This window comes from Otolemur garnettii, unplaced genomic scaffold (genome assembly GCF_000181295.1).
Source record: "Otolemur garnettii isolate 467f Iridium unplaced genomic scaffold, OtoGar3 scaffold00003, whole genome shotgun sequence".
NCBI lineage: Eukaryota > Metazoa > Chordata > Mammalia > Primates > Galagidae > Otolemur > Otolemur garnettii.
In genome coordinates, this window is record NW_003852398.1 from 26,720,029 (window position 1) to 26,737,214 (window position 17,186).

Here is a 17,186-nt window from a genome sequence, read left to right on the forward strand (position 1 = left end):
GGGGATCTGGGGGCCTCCACTCCCTCAGCTCCCCCAACTGGCTTGCTCACCTCTCGGATGACCTGTGGAGAGGATGTATGGTTGTGAGTGGATGGGCAGTGGGGCTGTGGAGGCAGAGGAAGAATGGGTCTGTGTGGTCAGGCCATTGAACAGTGGGGTCAGGGTCATAGGAGGGAAGAGAGGGATGGGAGGACATATCTTCCTGCACATTTGTAGGGCACGTCAGGGTTGGAAAATGCTTTTTCCTGTATCTGTCCTTTGGATTGAAAAGATACAGGGCTGGGAACCAAAAGTCTTGGCTTCTAGACCTGGATAATCAGTTGTGTGGTCTTTAGAAAGCCACTTCCCTGCTCCAGGCCTCAGTTTCCACATCTGCAATATAGGACTAACAGAGGTTCTCTGCTTACCTCCTGGGGTGGTATGAACCTTGTGAGGGACCTGCTTCTGTGATAGTGAAAAACTTTACAACAACCCACAGGGCAGTTGGCGTTATGTGGAAGCTGCGACTCAGAGACATTCACTCTCACTCAACTAGGGCCATACAGCAATTAAGTAAGCAATCATGAAATAATAACAGCTAGGCTGGGTGCAATGGCTCATTCCTGTAATCTTAGCACTCTGGGAAGTCAAGGTGGGTGGATGGCTTGAGCTCAGGAGTTTGAGAGCCATAGCAAGATCCTATCTCTACTAAAAATAGAAAAACTAGCTGAGCATGGTGGTGAGCTCCTATAATTCCAGCTGCTGAGGAGGCTGAGGCAAGAGGATCACTTGAGCCCAAAAGTTTGAGGTGGCTGTGAGCTGTGACACTGTAGCACTCAATCTAGGGCAACAGAGTGAAATGCAGTCTCAAGAAAAAAAAAAAAAAGAGAGAGAACTAACAGCTACTTTTGGTTGCTCATCTATCACGTGGCTTTATAAGGATTATCCCACTTTTTTCCCACAGCAGCCTTGTGATCCCCAAGTTACAGATTAGGATGATGAGGTTCAGAGAGGAGAAGCCACCTACTAGGAGGCAGCAGAGCCAGACAGACCCCAAATGTGGGCAGTGTGGCTACCAGCTCTGCACCTCAGGGCCAACAGCCTCCCAGATCAGATGTCAAGGCAGGTCTTTTAACTTCTATCTAGGGCGCCTTCTTCGGACCTATCAGGCCCTGGAGGGTAAAGGCTCCCCCAGCAGGCAAGTTCTCTCCCTTCCTTCCCTCCCAAGACAAAGGTGGCAATGACAAACACCACACATTCCAGTGGGAGAGCTGGCTATCACAGGAAGGAAGGGGGGAGGGAGGTTTTGGCTTCATTGTCCCAGCAGGAAGACGGAGGAGGAGAGACAACGTGTCAGAGTGAAGCAGAGGTGGCCTCAGCCACGGAGGGTCCAGAGGGTCAGCTCTAATGGCCTGGGTCAGAGGGTCTAATGGCCTGGGGGCTGGAGTCAGAGCTCTAATGGCCTGGGGGCTGGAGCTGCTCCATCATTACTACAGTAATCACTGACACCAAACACTTGGTTTTTTTTGAGACAAAGTTTCACTTTGTCACCTTTGATAGAGGGCTGTGGCATCACAGCTCACAGCAACATCAAACTGTCGGGCTTAAGTGATTCTCTTGCCTCAGCCTCCCAAGTAGCTGGGACTACAGGCGTCTGTCATAACAGCCGGCTATTTTTAGAGACGAGGTCTCACTCTGGTTCAGGTTGGTCTCAAACCTGTGAGCCCAGGCAATCTACCTGCCTTGGCCTCCCACAGTGCTAGGATTACAGATGTGAGCCACGCGCCTGGACCTTCACTGAATACTTTCTGCCTGGCAGGCTCCATGCCAAGTGCTCTCTTACACGCATCATTTACAGATGAGAAAACTGAGGAGCAGAGAGGCAGAGTCATTTACAGAGGATCACACAGCCAGTAAGTGCTGCTTAGTGCTTGGGACTTGCACCTAAGTCTGGGTGCCACGAAGTCCTTCCTTGTCATCACTATGCCACCCTACCTATGGCCTTTGGAGTAGATTTACTTCTTAGCTTCAAATCCTGGCCCCAACCACTTGGTTGTGTGACCTTTGACAAGTTACATAATTTCTCAAAACTGTGCCTCAGTTCCCTCATCTGTAAAATGGGAATGATAACAGTCGCATTTTGAAGAATGAATGAGGTCATGTATGTAAAGCTCTTAGCACAATGGATAGCACAACGTAAGTGCTCAATACATGGTAACACGCATACTGTGTCGCTAGCTGCACAGATGCAGAAGCTGGGGCTCCCCAGTGGCTGTTACAGGATATACATTTCAAGGTAAGGGACGATTTTTCCCTTCCTTTCCTTCCCCTCCCCTTCTCTGCCTTCCCCTTTCCTTCACTTCCCTTTCATTCTAACATTAGCTTGTCTAATCATTAAATCAGCTTCCTTTATGGCTATTAAGCTCCCTGTGCCAGGAGGGGTACAAGTACAGGCTGAGCATGTCCATAGTGGGGATGTTAGAAAAGGGTCTCAAATAACTGGAAGGAACACAGGCCTTGAGCATTAGGTCTGTCTCTTGGAGACATCTGAGGCCCATTTCCTCAAGTAAGCACCAGCTGTGTGTAGGGTACTTGGGCTCAGGCACTGAGCAAGGTGTGGTTCTTCCAAAGACAGGAGCCAGCTCCACTGAGGGCTGGCCTGGGAAAGAGAGGAGGAAAGGGAGGGAGGGGGAGAGGGAGGGGGTAGGCCCACGCACCTTCAGCCACTCCTCAGCCTGCTCCCGGCTCTGCAGTGCCAGCACCAAGACCTCGGTAGCCCCCTGGGAGAAGCGCAGCTCATGCCTCTTGTGCTTACTGTCCTTGGGCACGTAGATGACGCTGCAGATGTCCAGCGCCAACCTCAGATGTGGCTGCCGGTCTTTGGAGCTTTTGTAACACTGGACAGGGAGAGAGGAGGTCAGGGTTTCTGGAGCGGAGGCTAGAGAAGGGAGACGCCCTCCCTTGCACAAAGGCTCAGGGGAAGCACCACTCCCACAGGGGCCTCCCCCATCCAGTCCAGCCCTTTGCCCTGGGGAAGGACAGCTGAAGGGCCTGGATGGTTCACTCTGAAAGAGAAGACTGAGGGGGGCATCTTTGGGCAATCTTTTGGCACAACTACCTATTTGGGAAGAGGCAGACTGTATTCCTTAGTATTAGGAAGACTATTTTAGCCTAGAGAACAAGAGAAGAAATGCACTGGCTTGGGAGGAAGTCATTTAAAAGGCTCCCTGGCAGGAATTTGGGAGAGAGAATTCTAGCAGATCAAGGTTTGGCCTTGGGATTTCAATAGATTATCAATGATGATTCTCACTCCCATTCTTATTATGAGGCCAGCATTGCCTTGATATCAGAACTTGGCAATGATATTTACAAAAAGGAAAATTACAGGCTAATTCATCTCAAAGTGTATTTGCAAATACCTTAAAATACTAATACTAGCAAATGAAATCCAGACACATGTAAAAACATACTACATCAAGACCAAGTGGGGTTTATTCTAGAAACACAGGGTGTTTAAAAATCAACTATACAATGTATAAGACAACAGAAAAAGAAAACAAATCACGTATCTCAATAGAGGCAGAAAAAGCATTTGATAACATTCAGCACCCACTCATGATATAAATTCTTGGTAAACTAAGAATAGAGGGGACCTCTTTAAAGTAATAAAGATAATAAGGCATACCTACAAACAACCTATAGTAAATATCAGTCTTAATGGTGAATTTTTAAAAATTCCCCTTTGAGATGTGAACTGAGACAAGGATGCCTGCTCTCACCACTTCCATTTATATTGTGCTGGAGGTCCTAGCCACTGCAATACATCAAGAAAAATATAGAAAATATTAAATGGTGGAAAGAGGTCCCCTTGGATGGGTGCTAGCCTGGGATGGGCTTTTCAGGGTGAGATCAGGTCATGTTTCAAAGGCATCTGTGTTGGGCAAGGCTTGTCAACTATTACATTTACTGTACAAATACACTATTATATTTTCTGCCATGCTGAAGTTAAAGATGCATTTTCTTTTATGAAATGATAGTGATGAGAGATGGTAAATTAAAAAAAATACTTCTTTAAAAAAGTTTTATAAAACACAGATGTGTGGAAACAAGGGTGAAAAATCTGCTCACTGAATGTAGCGGTGGTTATGCCCTGCTCAGTGGGATTATGCAAGGTCTTTTTAAAACCACTTTTCATTTTGTTTTTCTCTAGTTTTACAAATAAGCACAATTGCTTGCATAATAAAAAAAAGACCTTGCTTTAAAGTGATAAAATAATTCTCTGGCAAAACAAAAACTTGATAAAGCCTCTGTCAGGTTTTTATGGGGTGTGTGTGTGCACAGATGCGTGTGTGTGCACATGTGAATGTATACGTGTGTGCACGTGTTTAAATTCTCCTCAAGTCAGGACAGCCTAGATCTGGGAAGCGCTGAGCTTGCTTCTGTGTACAAAGCCAGGCTAGGTGTGCCCAGCTTTGGGCATATCTGCACACAACCATGGACACCCCCACATGCAGGTCCTTGTGAGCTGGCCGCCACTCACCAGGAGCTGGTCCTCCTTGATGACCGTCAGCTGCTTGGCCCACTGCCCGAAGCGCTTTTTCCGCAGCAGGAAGGCACATATCCTGCACTCCCTGACCAGGTGCATGGAGGCCTCCTCCGAGGGCCACTGGTGCCGGGGCCGAGGGCTTTTCCCTTCCTCCTCCTCCTCATCGTAGGACTCATAGGAGCTGCTCATTGCGTCAGAGTCATTGTCTGTAGGCGCCACAAGGAAGGGGCCATCACCATGCCACTCCCAGGCAAGCACCTTCTCACCCCACTGCAGGCATTCCCACTCTGCGGCCCAGGACAGGATGACCTGGGCCGCTGTGCCTGCGCTGTGTTTTACAGACACAAGACTTGCTTTGCAATCTTGGTTATTTCATTTCGCCTTTGTGTCCTCATCAGTAAAGTGGTCAATATAAATAATAGCGCCTACTTCACTCGGCGATATGAAGACCAAAGAGTGGAGAGTGTTTAGTTCAGTGTCTGGCACTCAGTAAGTGCTCAATAAACTTCCATTATTGTCACTACACTGTCGTCTGCACATTCGTACAGGCACCTAGCAGACCCCTATTCTATAGATAAGGGAACTTGAGACTCAAAGAGCAGAAATGACTCAACTAAGATTAGTCGCCAAGAGTCAGGACAAGGGCTAGATCTCACTGAAGGCTGGGGTCATCCAAAACAAGGGTTTTGGGCCTCTGTGGTGACCATGCCTGGGTGGGGGAATGGTGGGCATGTGTCTGCCAAGGGCCAGGCCAAGGTCTGTTCTTCGTGAGGAGGAGCTTGTCCCGATGCCTGCCCAGTACTTACAGGAGCTCTTCAGCTCGCCATTCATCCTGGTTGTGGGGTAGCTGCTGTCCGCATCCTCATAGTAGCCATCCACAATTGAGTGGGCTGGGCTGCAGCCATCTGTGGGATTGTCAGAAAGAGCTGCACTTTGAAGACATGTGGGTAGAATTCAGAAGCCAGGGCTGGGGAGGCCCCTCCTCATGGGGGAGCAAGGGGGAGCTCTGGCAGCTCCTGGCCAGGCTGTGAGGCTTCCTCACCACATCTCATCTGCTCTGCCTTCCCCAAACCCTCTGTGCTCCTGTCACTGGGACCTGCCCAGCTGGGCCCTGCCAGACCTCCAGACCTGTGTCCATGCTATTCCATGCGCCCTCTTAGCTTCTATCAGAGAAGTCCTATTCATCCATCAAGACCCAGCTCAAAGATCTTTTCTCTGGCTTTCTCAGACAGTGAGTGGTCAGCGCAGAGTGTATGTGTGTGAGTGTACACACGTGCACGAGGGGCTGTGCTGCTCACAGCTCTGATTCCTGCATGCAGGGGGAGGCACACCAGCTGCCGGGGCTCAGACCTCCCTGCCTTCCTGCCTTCACCTCATCTCCTTCCATCCTAGCCCTCACTTCCTAATACATCCACTCCTTCTTCTTGTCAGAGTGATTCTCCTTCCAAATCTCTGGGGCTAAAGGAAGAACTGGAGTAGAGGAGATAATAACAGTGTACACAATGGTGATGACAACAGCTACCCAGGCTGAATTTTCACAGCACATTCCCTTGTGGGGCTGGGGCAGGATAGCACCCTCCAGTGGTTAGGGGGGCATCTCAAACTGTATTCTGCATCAGAATCACCCAGCAGTTGTTTTAAAATGCAGACCCCTGGGCTGTATCTCCAGAGAATCTGATTCACTGAAGTGGGCTGGGATGAGGAATCTGCATTTAAAAAAGAAAATCACAGCTATTTAATAGGAAAATTCAAAATAGACCTAAAAATAGAAATTACATTGAACTCCAATGAATTGGAAGAAAGTCAACAGATCTCTAAGTGTTACAGCTATCATTTAATAAATAAATTAATTAATTTAAAAAAAAAGAAAGTCAACAGATTTATTTTTAAAAATAAATAAAGTCATTTTGATGCAGACAGTCCTTGGAACACACTTTGAAGTTTGGTTGGTTAAGGGCATGTGCATCAGGGTCACTCAGAGTTGGGTTCAAGTCCAATCGTTGCCATTTACTGAGTGACCTTGGAAAGGAAAGAGTCTGCATTTCAGATTCTGACCCATGAAGTGACGTGGACAATTCCCACCTTGGTTCAGTGACACAATGCATATCAACTCTCATTTCAGTTCTTGGTACACATACACACATGTGCTAGGCAAATGCCAGTTCTTATTATGACCAGCTCCTTTGATTGCCACAAGGCAGGGAGGTAGGCATTAGCCCCACATGGTTTGAGGGAGACAGGGGCTGTGGCTGAACTGAGGGCTCCAGCTCAGGGACAATGCACATCCCTCCACGGGAAGCCTTTCCTCCCTCGTCAGCCCAACCCTCTCTCATACTGCACTGTTCTTTAGGGTGCTACTCAGGCTCCCAGCCCCTCCTGTCCATCTGTTTCCTGAGGATGGCAGTGCTGGGACACCCAGTTCTCGCACCCAAGATAGGCTCAGCGCCCATCTTTCCAGCAGACACTGTGAGCCCTGAACAGAGATGCTGAACATCCTCTGTAAGGTGAACCAGGGGTGTCAGGGCGAGAGGTATGGGGCAGGCAGGAGAGAGGAGCAAAGTGTTCAGACACCTGGCAGGGCTGGACACTGTGTGCAAGAGGAAGGATACTCCCTGTGGGGCTTGGCGCACTCCCTGGACAAGGTCCACGGCCCTTCCTGAGACCCTCCCTTCCCTCCTGCCCCAGGAGTCTTCTGGGAGGTGGCTTCTCTGCCCTGGCTGAGGGGTAAATGAGCTCTCTGGAGGTGGAAGAGATGCATCCAGCCCACAGGCTTGACCTGGGGTTTGGCGCCCAGCAGCACTTCACTCCCTGTCCTTGAATGGATAAAACAGAGTAAGGCTGCCCGCTTCACATCTGAACAGTTTTTTTGCAATGACACAGAACCCGTGACTATCAGTGCTGATGAGGGCTGCCGCCAACCTGGCCCAGTGCTACCTTAGCCAAGTAGCTAAAGTGGAAAATTATTCAGCCATAAAAAGGAAAGACGTTCTGATACATGTTATCACACAGATAAAGCTTACAAACATGCTAAGTGAAAGAAGCCAGTCATCAAAGACCACACATTGAATGATTCCCTGTGTATGAAATATCTGGAATTGGAAAATCTATACTGGACAGGAAGCAGCTCAATGGCTGGCAGGGGCTGGGGGTGCAGTGGTGGGGAGAAGTGGGGAGCAATAGCTTAACGGGTGTAGAGTTTTCTTTTGGGGTGATGAAAATGTGTGGGAACTAGATAGTAGTGATGGTAGCACTAGATGGTAGCACTAGTAGAATACCAGGAGTGTACTAAATGCCACTGGACGGACACGCTGAAATGGTAGAAATGGTCAATCTTATGTGTATTTTACCACAATAAAAAAAATTCACCAATAGTAAAAAGCACAAGCAGAATAAGAATGAAAAAATATGATCCCTTTCTCCACATCTCTACTCATTTCCCATAGGAAAATCCTGTTAATAGTTTCTTTTTTTTGAGTATTTAAAAAAATTTTTTTCAAATTAATATGAAGGCACAATTTTTAGGTTCTGTTAATAGTTTCTTGTGTGTCCTAGAAAAACTGTTAAAATCAATGTATACGTGTGTGAGTATATATTTACCCTACTTGGAAAAAAAATGGAATCAGATTACATGCAGTATTTTGTGTTTCATTTTTAAAAATCAAGAATGACTGCCTCTTGGATTCATCTCTGATCAGCACAGACAGATCTGTAATTTTATTTTTTGCTGGTTGGAGAACATTTCATTGTGTACTGAATGACAGGAGAGCATCACACAAGCGTTGTCTTGTACAAATTCAACTACTCATGCAGGATCATCCCAAAACTATAATGTGGTTTCTTATCTGTAATGTTAAGTCCCTGTGTCCAAGCAAGTGACTTCATCTGATCATCAAAGGAAAAGCCATTATTGCAACGCTACAGGTAACTAATTAAAAGATCAAGGACTCTCCTTTATGGCCTATTTAAGAGATTTTCAGTGGCAATTTGTACCAGTGCCCACTAAATTATCTTCTTATACCCACCTGTTAGTAAAAGATATATATTTATTGATCTATAAATTATATGTAAACTATTTGAAAACATGCTATTATCAGATTATAAATGCTATAAAACACTTTTATAGAATTTTTAAAAAGATGTGTTGAACTAAATATAAATAAAGTTTCTAATATTTCTGCCTACATCTTCTCAACCCCTGGGCTGCCCACACTCTCCTCTGAAGATCTCTGGTTTAGACCACGTGCTTTTTATCTGACTCGTTGAGGTGATAACCTAATCCGCCTGTAAGATGTGATTCTGTGGAAACACAGTATTTCACCACCCACTAAAAAGGAGCAGATTCAGTGCTAGGACTGGGCAGTGGTGGTCAGCTGTGTGCCCAGGTCTTAGCAAATCTATATGAGTGAATCTAGCTTCTCTTTCTTGTTTTAAGAGAGGAGAAATGGACATCTAGAGAGGGGAAGGGAGTTATCCAAGGCCACATAGAACTGGATGAGAATGGCCACAGCCATGTCCACGCAGGCTGTTACTGAGGAGGCCAGGTGCCCAGGGCAGCTCCTCCTCAGCAAGGGGTGACATGGCTGGCAGGTGCCAGACTCAGAGCTTCTGCTGTTCCGGGACACAGGGAGGCTTAGTGTTGGTTTCTCAAGGAGGAAAAACCTCCATTTCCCCAAGGAGACCAGAACTTACTGTGGGAGCTGATGTACTCAGGGGACTTGCCTGGTCCCAGAGGAAGGGCCTCCTCATAGTAGTCCTCTGGCGGAGGCTTGTTGGGGAGCGGTGGAGGCAGGTCAGCTGCCTGTGAGTGGGGAACAAAGGAGGTGTGGGAGCAGATAGAGGGGAGCAGGATGGAGCAGAGAGAGGGAGTGGGAGGGAGGAGGCTGGGGAGGAGAAGGTAAGAGCTCCCAGGTGGCAGGAGGCAGCCAGAATGGGAAGCCTTATCTTTTAATAGTAAAAAAACTTGAGAGCACATTTATTTGCCCTGTGCTTCTTACCCAATTTTTTTTTTTTTTTTTTGAGACAGAGCCTCAAGCTGTTGCCCTGGGTAGAGTTTCGTGGCATCACAGCTCACAGAAACCTCTAACCCCTGGGCTCAAGTGATTCTCCTGCCTCTGCCTCCCAAGTAGCTAGGACTACAGGCGCCCACCACAACACCTGGCTATTTTTTGGTTGCAGCTGTCGTTGTTGTTTGGCAGGCCTGGGCTGGATTCAAACCCGCCAGCTCAGGTGTTTCTGGCTGGTGCCTCAGCCGCTTGAACCACAGGCGCCAAGCCCTTACCCAGTTTTTTAAGCATCAGGGATCCTCTGTAATGTCTATAAGTTTTGTGGTCTGCCAAAACAGTTCAATACTTTGATTGAACACATGCAGAATCACTGAAAACTACAGCAAGTTCTGGAATACTCTGTAACCACAGGTGCAGACACATGAAGTGCAGTAGGACAAGTTAAGCGTGAGACTGATTATGTAGCAAAGCCATATGACCTGAAGCTAAGCGCTTAGGTGCTAGGCCAGGGAACCAGGCTTTACAGCTAAATTTTGTGACCTACTAGTTGTAGGACATCGGGCTCTTGACTTATTTTTGCTAAGCCTCAGTTTCCTTATCTGTAAAATGGGGATAATGATCGTGCTAACCTCATTTCATACTGTCAGTATGTAAAGGACTTAGTAAGTTGTCAACAATTGTACTGTTGCTGGTGATGATGGAAACCTTTGATGATGATAATGAACTGTGCAGCTGTTTAAGGATCCTTTTCTCTAAATGCATGGCCCCAAGGTTTAGCATCCCAGATCTGGCTCAATCTTCCATTTTGTAGGTGAAAAACTTGGGCTCAGAGAAAATAAGTGATTTGCCCAAGGCCACACAGCAGTGTTGTGGGGAGGTCAGAGGCGACCCAGCTCCGGGTCCAGGGCTTTTCCTAGCACCTGGCCTGTGTTGTGCAACCAGAGATTGGTGTGATGGTGTCTTTTGGTCCCTGCTCAGCACAAATACAGTGAAAACATCAGGGACCATTAAAATATTCACATGGTGCTGTCTCTACTCTTAGTCACCCACCCAAGAGAGAGAACAGTGTCCTGCACAGCCAGTAGGAACCCCAGTGTCAAGGGGAGAGCTTCTCTTGCCCCCTGCAGAGGGACAGAGGGCCTGAGGCCATGACTCACATTTCTTGGAGATGGGCTCTTGGCTGGCTCAGGGCTGGCTCCTTTGCTGGGCTCCCCATCATCCTCTGCCATGTTCCGAAGGTCACTCAGGTCACAGTCTATGGAGAGTCAGGCCATTGGGCAGAGAAAGCCAAGGATGAGCACAGCCAAGGGGGAAGATGTCTGGACTTGGGAGAAGGAGGTCTGAACGTGAGGTCAGAGTCCACCACCTCCTCCATCAGGGGGCTTATCACCCTGGAACTTCTCATCTGGACCCAGGCTGCAAAAATCCCCGCCTTGTCTGTGTTGCAACATTATTGAGAGTATCAGATAATATAATATTTGCTATGATGCTGTGGAAAACTTTGAGAGGGAAGTTGTAAAGTTATAGCATGTTCCCTATGTCTATTGGTCCCTAAAGCTCCCTTTCCTAGGCCAGTGGCTTTCTCCGTGTGTTGAACAGGGCTGTCTTCCCTCAGGGCAGGCCAAGGATGGCATCTACCCTGCATATACCTGGCCAGCTGCTCCTGGGTGCTCTACACAGCTGTCAGTCCTGTGTCCCAGGGGGCCACCCACCTAGGGCACGGTGGGTGAGGTGACACTCTAAGTGCCATGCCTTCTTTGGCCTGCACAATCATCCCTACTATTCCTCAGATCTCCAGGATGATTTCCTGTAACCTTGCAGTTTTTGATTAGACTTTCAGAGCAGGCAGGGTCAGAGAGGCCAAAGGACATGCCCAGTGAAACTCAGTGATGCGATGTTAGAGCCAGGCCCAGCCCGAGTTGGAGGCTTGTGCCTGGCACCCCCCAGCCATGTCATCCCTAGCTGAGGAGGAGCTACCTTGGGCACCTGGCCTCCTCAGTAACTCAGCCTGGGTGGACATGGTTGCGGCCCTTCTCATCCACTTCTGTGCAGCCATGGTTGGAAGAGGGTAGCTTACCAAATTCTTCAAAGAGGGATTCCACAAAGCTGGGCCCAGAGTGAAGGTCCGCAGTGTTCACATACAGGTAGGAGACCTCCTTTGCTATGGGGAGGGAGGAGGACAGACCAGCAGTGAGGAGGGAAGGGACCGGGTCTTTCCCTGCCCTACTCGGACTTCTAGCTCACACAGGGCCCCCCTTCTGAGAAGCATGTTCACATCCTCAATTATTTCACTGGGTTTCAAACTTTGTTTTTGTTTCTGTATTGCTACCAGGTATCTCTTTCAGCCTGCCCTAATTCCAGAATAGAAAGCGGATTGTAGGGGCTTCCCAGCAATGGGAGCTCCAACAAGCACAGTTGGAACACCACTGCCCCTGTGGTGGGCAGCTGGTGACACCAGCTCTGTTCTGTTACTGGGAAGTGAGCTCAGACAGTTACTTCCCACCACATCCCTCAGACTCCCAGAGGGCTGCAGGATGTGGGCACAGCTTATTAGAGTTTATCCAGACTTATCATCCTGTCCATGGCCTTGAGGTACAGAAAGCAGGCTGGGGCAGGGGAGGAGGCTTGCTGCCAGGCACACAGTGATGGGCAGGATGGGGGCTGGGAGAGGGGCCCATCCAGGGATGCAGGTGAGGAAGGCAATGCATAAGGACGAGGTGTGTGTGATGCATCTCTGCCTGGCGTACGTCAGAGAGCATGTGAGTGTTATGAGTGCCGTGTGCTGTGTGTGTGTATGGGGGGGAGGCATGTCAACATGTGTCACGTGCCAAGTGTGGTGCGTGAGAGCACTGTGTGCACAGGTTGCGTGCACTGTGCGCTGTGCAGTGTGTGTGCGTGTGTGGAGGTTTAGGGGTGGGGGAGCACAAAGAGCACTGTCAGGGCCGTGCTGGGGAAGTGGAGCCTGAGTGGACTTTGGATTCCTGAATGTTCTTGGGGAGGTGAAGGGAGGCTTTGCTGTCTGTGTAAATGGAACTCCTCTGGGGTGGCTGCTGTGGCTGACCTGGCAGGGGCTGCAGGTTCTGCAGGATGGAGGCCACGGCCATCTTCTTCTCCAGGGTGGTGTCACTCAGGTACTCGTGATCCAGAAGGCTGAGCAGCCCGGTGAGCTCCGGGAGCAGCTGCTCCAGCACTGGGGAAGGGGCACAGAGCCCAGTTACTGATCTGTGTCCAGGAGCCTGGCCTCCCCCACCCACAGGGGAGGCCAGAGGGGCCAGAGGCCAGGCCTGGGTGCAGTGGGTAGGCACAGGTCTCCCAGCTATCCTAGCGCTGACCAGTCAGCTCCCTGGAGGGTCCTCCAGGATTCCTCTGGGTCTCCCCACTCTGCCTCAGACCTCAGGTGGCCTTAGCCTGGGGACTGGACCTCCCTGGGCTCACTCTGGCATCTTGGAGCCCAGGCAGCCCCTTAGTCCTCCCTTTGTCCCAGGCTTCCCTCTGACTTGGGGCCCTTCTTCATTGCAGCTTGAGGCTCAGCGCAATCTCAGGCCAGAGGCCCTGGCCATCCAGGACACAGGCAGGAAAGGGAGCCTTCCTGTCCCATCAGTTCACCCACTTCAATCTCTGGAAACGTCTGTTTCCGGTGCCCTGGCCAGAGCCAAACTAAGCATTAACCCTTCCCACCCCATGCCTCAAGTTACCATCACCTTCTCTCGTTCCATGCTCTACCAGTGCTTCCCAGACCCGAGTGTGTACAGGACTTACCTGGGATCTTGTCAAAATGCAGACTCTGATAAAGGAGGTGTGGGGTGGGACCCCAGAGTGTGCATTTTGGACAAGCTCCCAGCTGTAGGTCTGGGACTGCACTGGCTTGCAAGATCCTAGAGCACAGAGTCCTTCAGGGACTGTAGCGGACCAAGACCATGATGTCATTGACGTCACCCTGCCCTGTAATGTAACTTGGGACTTGGCATGTCTCAGGATGAAAGACAGCTTCATCACAGAGTAGCATCATCCTGCTCTGCAACCTACCACATGCTACTGCACAATAATACAAGCTAACCTGTGCTGAACGATTAGTACCAGTTATGCTAAGCCTGTTTACATTTTCTTGTCTCATTTAAATCTCACACCAAGCATTTTATTGTCTCAGGCTCACGGAGGTTAAATAACGTCTCTGAGGTCACACAGCTCACAAAGCCTAGACTGAATCGTCTTTCTTCACTCTGTTCTCCGCAGAGCTAGAATGTCTCGCAGTATTTTATTTCATGCTACCAACAAAGTGTTGAGGCAGGTCAAGAACAAAAGCTCAGAGAAGATAAGTAACTTACCAGAAGTTACACAGAGGCTGGTGGAAGAGCCAGGACTTTAGTTCTGGTCATGGTGCCTGACTCCATGCACTTCTCCCCACCCTGACCCTCCCGAGGAAACAGAGGGACTTCAACCTGTAGCTACAAGATCTGATCGTGTGAGGGGCTACAGTATCAGGCTAAAGGGAGCCGGCCACGGAGCCAGAGCGCCTGAGTTCACATTCAGGCTCCGTCATCCATTAGCCGTGGAACCTCTGGCAAGCTGCTTGAGCTGTGGGTGACTCAGCCTCCTCATGTGGAAAGGAGGGATAGTAACAACTCCTGCCTTGTGGGGTTGCCGGGAGGATTAATCACACCACGTGTGTAAAGTAGCTTGCCCCGTACAGAGTAAATGCTCACCCAGAGTCAGCCATTCTTCCCTGTAGAATTTACTTTACTAATCTGTGTGATCTCCGTGTGTCTGCATCCCTCAGCTGGCCGTGAGGCTCTGGATGGTACGGCCTGGACTGTGATTCTCTGCTTCTGTACCGTCTAGTCTGGGCCTTCCCCAGTGTGGGTGCTCCCCATGTGTTTGACGAGGGAGGAATGAGCGGATGACCACACTAGGACATTCTGTGAGACCCCTTTACTAAAATTAGAAAAATTAGCTGGGCGTTGTGGCAGGAGCCTGTAGTCCCAGCTACTTGGGAAGCTGAAGCATCAGGATTGCTTGAGCCCGGGAGTTTGAGGTTGCCATGACCCAGGGCGACAAAGACTCTGTCTCAAAAAAACAAAACAAAACATATATAAATCTTACATGTAGATAGTAGTAGCACTTGGGACAATGTGGTGATGTACCCTCTCTGTGGCATTCCAGCATTGCCCCTAGCTGGTTGACATGGAGGTGAAGGCTGATGGGACTGCTCCTAGCTCACGAACGCCCTGTATGGCAGACACTGGCAGGAGGGCTCTCCAGGCGATTTCCCATCTAATTCCCTACACACCTGTCAGTAGACCTACAGGGATGGACAGTTTCCAGAAGATGACACTGTGGCTGAGGGAAGCTACAGGCTGGTTGCACAGCTTGAACAGTTAGAGCCAGGCTGATTCCAAGTCTTTGCAGCTCCTAGCGCTGCTGAGGCACACGCTCTGGGGGCGCCACTCACCTCAGGAGCCCAGGTGATAGGTGTTGGGAGGCCCTGCTCTGCCCCGGGCCTGAGCCCCTGCCATGCCACAGAAGCCAGGGTTCTGCATGGGCAGGATTCTCTTTAAAGCAGGAAATCATTTAAAATCAGTTTAGCTAAACTGTAGCTGTTTTCAAGGAAATTTTAAAAAATGGAATCACAACCTCTCTGGCACCCTCAATAGACACACCAAACATCAGTTAACTCAATTCCTAAACATTTGCTAAGCACTAATATGTGCCAGGCTAGCCACTGGAGAGATCAGAGAAAATGAATGAGATGGTCCCCGTGGGGATTCTGTCTCTCCCAGGCACACAACTCACAGGTAATTACTCACAAGGGAGCCAGTGGTGAAGGTGACAAGGCAGAAACAGCAGGGAGCTCCCTTGGGGCTGTCGCCATGATTTTTCACATTTGGAAACTCTGGACACTGCTCTCCCACAGGTATGTCAGTGCTGTGGGGTGCCCTGGATCATTGTTTATCCCTATACCAGTTGTTTGAAAAGTGTTTGGTGTCATGGGGCACAGTGGCTCATGCCTGTAATCCTAGCACTCTGGGAGGCTGAGGTGGGAGGATCCTGTGAGCTCAGGAGTTCAAGACCATCTTGGGCAAGAAGTAGAAACCCTCTCCACTAAAAATAGAAAAATTAGCCAGGTGTTGTGGCAGGTGCTTGTAGTCCCAGCTACTAGGGAGACTGAGGCAAAAGAATTGCTTGAGCCCAAGAGTTTGAGGTTGCTGTGAGCTATGATGCCACAACACTCTACTGAGGGTGACAAAGTGAGACTCTGTCTTCAAAAACAAACAAGCAAAAAAAAGAAAAATTGATCTTGGGCAGTGTCTGTGGCTCAGTGAGTAGGGCGCTGGCGCCATATACTGAGGGTGGCTGGTTCAAACCTGGCCGTGGGCCAAACTGCAAGGAAAAAATAGCTGGGCGTTGTGGTGGGTGCCTGTAGTCCCAGCTACTTGGGAGACTGAGGCAAGAAAATCGCCTACGCCCAGGAGTTGGAGGTTGCTGTGAGCTGTGACTCTACAGCACTCTACCAAGGGCGATAAAGTGAGACTATGTCTCTTAAAAAAAAAAAAATTTTTTTTTATCTCTACTTTTAAAAACTATTAAAGACCCCAAAGCACTTTTGCCTTATGTGGGTTGTATCTATCAATACTTAGTGTATTCACAATTAAAACTGAGAAGTTCTCGCAACACAAGAGCACACAGATACTTATCTCTAGCTTGTAGAGCAGCCACCTCAACACGGTGCACCTGCAATACTCCCCTGTACACTGGTGAAGGGTGGGAGTGAAAAGGGTATATAATGTCTCAGCATTGTATAAAAGTAGCTTGACCTTACAAGCCCCTGAAAGCATCTCGGGGACTTCCTAAGTACCCTCAACCTCATAGAACACCTTGAGAAATGCTGTCTTTCAGTGAATGATCCAAGATTGCTAAGCTTTTTGGGTTTCTCTTTCCTCTCTCCTTCCCTCTCCTTCTGTCCCTCACTCTGTTTCTATTCTCCTCTCCCCCTTCCTTCCTTTCTTTCCCTCTCATCTCCTCCTCTCCCCTTCCCTTCCCAGACAGAGTCTCCTTCTGTTGCCCTGTGTAGGGCCATGGCATCATCATGGCTCACAGCAACCTCAAACTCTTGGGCTTAAGAGATCCTCTGTCCTCAGCGTCCTTAGTAGCTGGGACTACAGGCACCCACCACAATAGCCAGCTAGTTTTTCTATTTTCAGTAGAGATAGGGTCCCACTCTTGCTCAGGCTGAACTCTTGACTTCAAACAATCCACCAGCCCCAGCCTCCCATACTGCTAGGATTACAGTTGTGAGCCACCATGCATGGCCTCAACAATTCTGCTGCTATCAGTAAATGTCTATGTGTGGTAGCATTCTAGCTTCTAAATGCCATATTGCTTCTAAATTAAGGTTTGTTACAGTTGTTTCTAAAGTAAGAACAATTAGGTTCCGAGTGAGTGCTCTGCATTTAGAAACCTGAGCGTTAGCACTCAAGCTGTGTAATATCTTGTTTGTTTCCTTCCTGTCTTTGATGGGATTCTTAACATGAGACCTTGACTTCTAAGTGCTTTTCACTGGACTGAGATGTGATCACCCAAGTCCATACAGACCAGAGGAGAGGGAAAGGGCTGAGTGGATCTGGAAGAAGCAGATGGGGAGTGAGGGGCTGCCAGTTGTG

At 49.0% G+C, this 17,186-nt stretch overlaps 1 protein-coding gene across 1 annotated transcript in view; it reads right to left on the reverse strand.

The window, feature by feature from the left end:
- Window positions 1-17,186, reverse strand: part of AFAP1L1 (actin filament associated protein 1 like 1) — a 62,980-nt gene that overhangs the window by 23,209 nt on the left and 22,585 nt on the right. Inside the window, exons 2-9 of the mRNA XM_023514912.1 lie at window positions 12,590-12,718; window positions 11,606-11,689; window positions 10,686-10,783; window positions 9,215-9,323; window positions 5,332-5,430; window positions 4,520-4,731; window positions 2,697-2,876; window positions 1-62 (exon numbers count right to left, since the gene is read on the reverse strand). The exon at window positions 1-62 is cut by the window's left edge and continues 2 nt beyond it. Of these exons, the coding sequence (XP_023370680.1) occupies window positions 1-62; window positions 2,697-2,876; window positions 4,520-4,731; window positions 5,332-5,430; window positions 9,215-9,323; window positions 10,686-10,783; window positions 11,606-11,689; window positions 12,590-12,718 (973 nt within the window). The remainder of the gene's footprint in view (window positions 63-2,696; window positions 2,877-4,519; window positions 4,732-5,331; window positions 5,431-9,214; window positions 9,324-10,685; window positions 10,784-11,605; window positions 11,690-12,589; window positions 12,719-17,186) is intronic.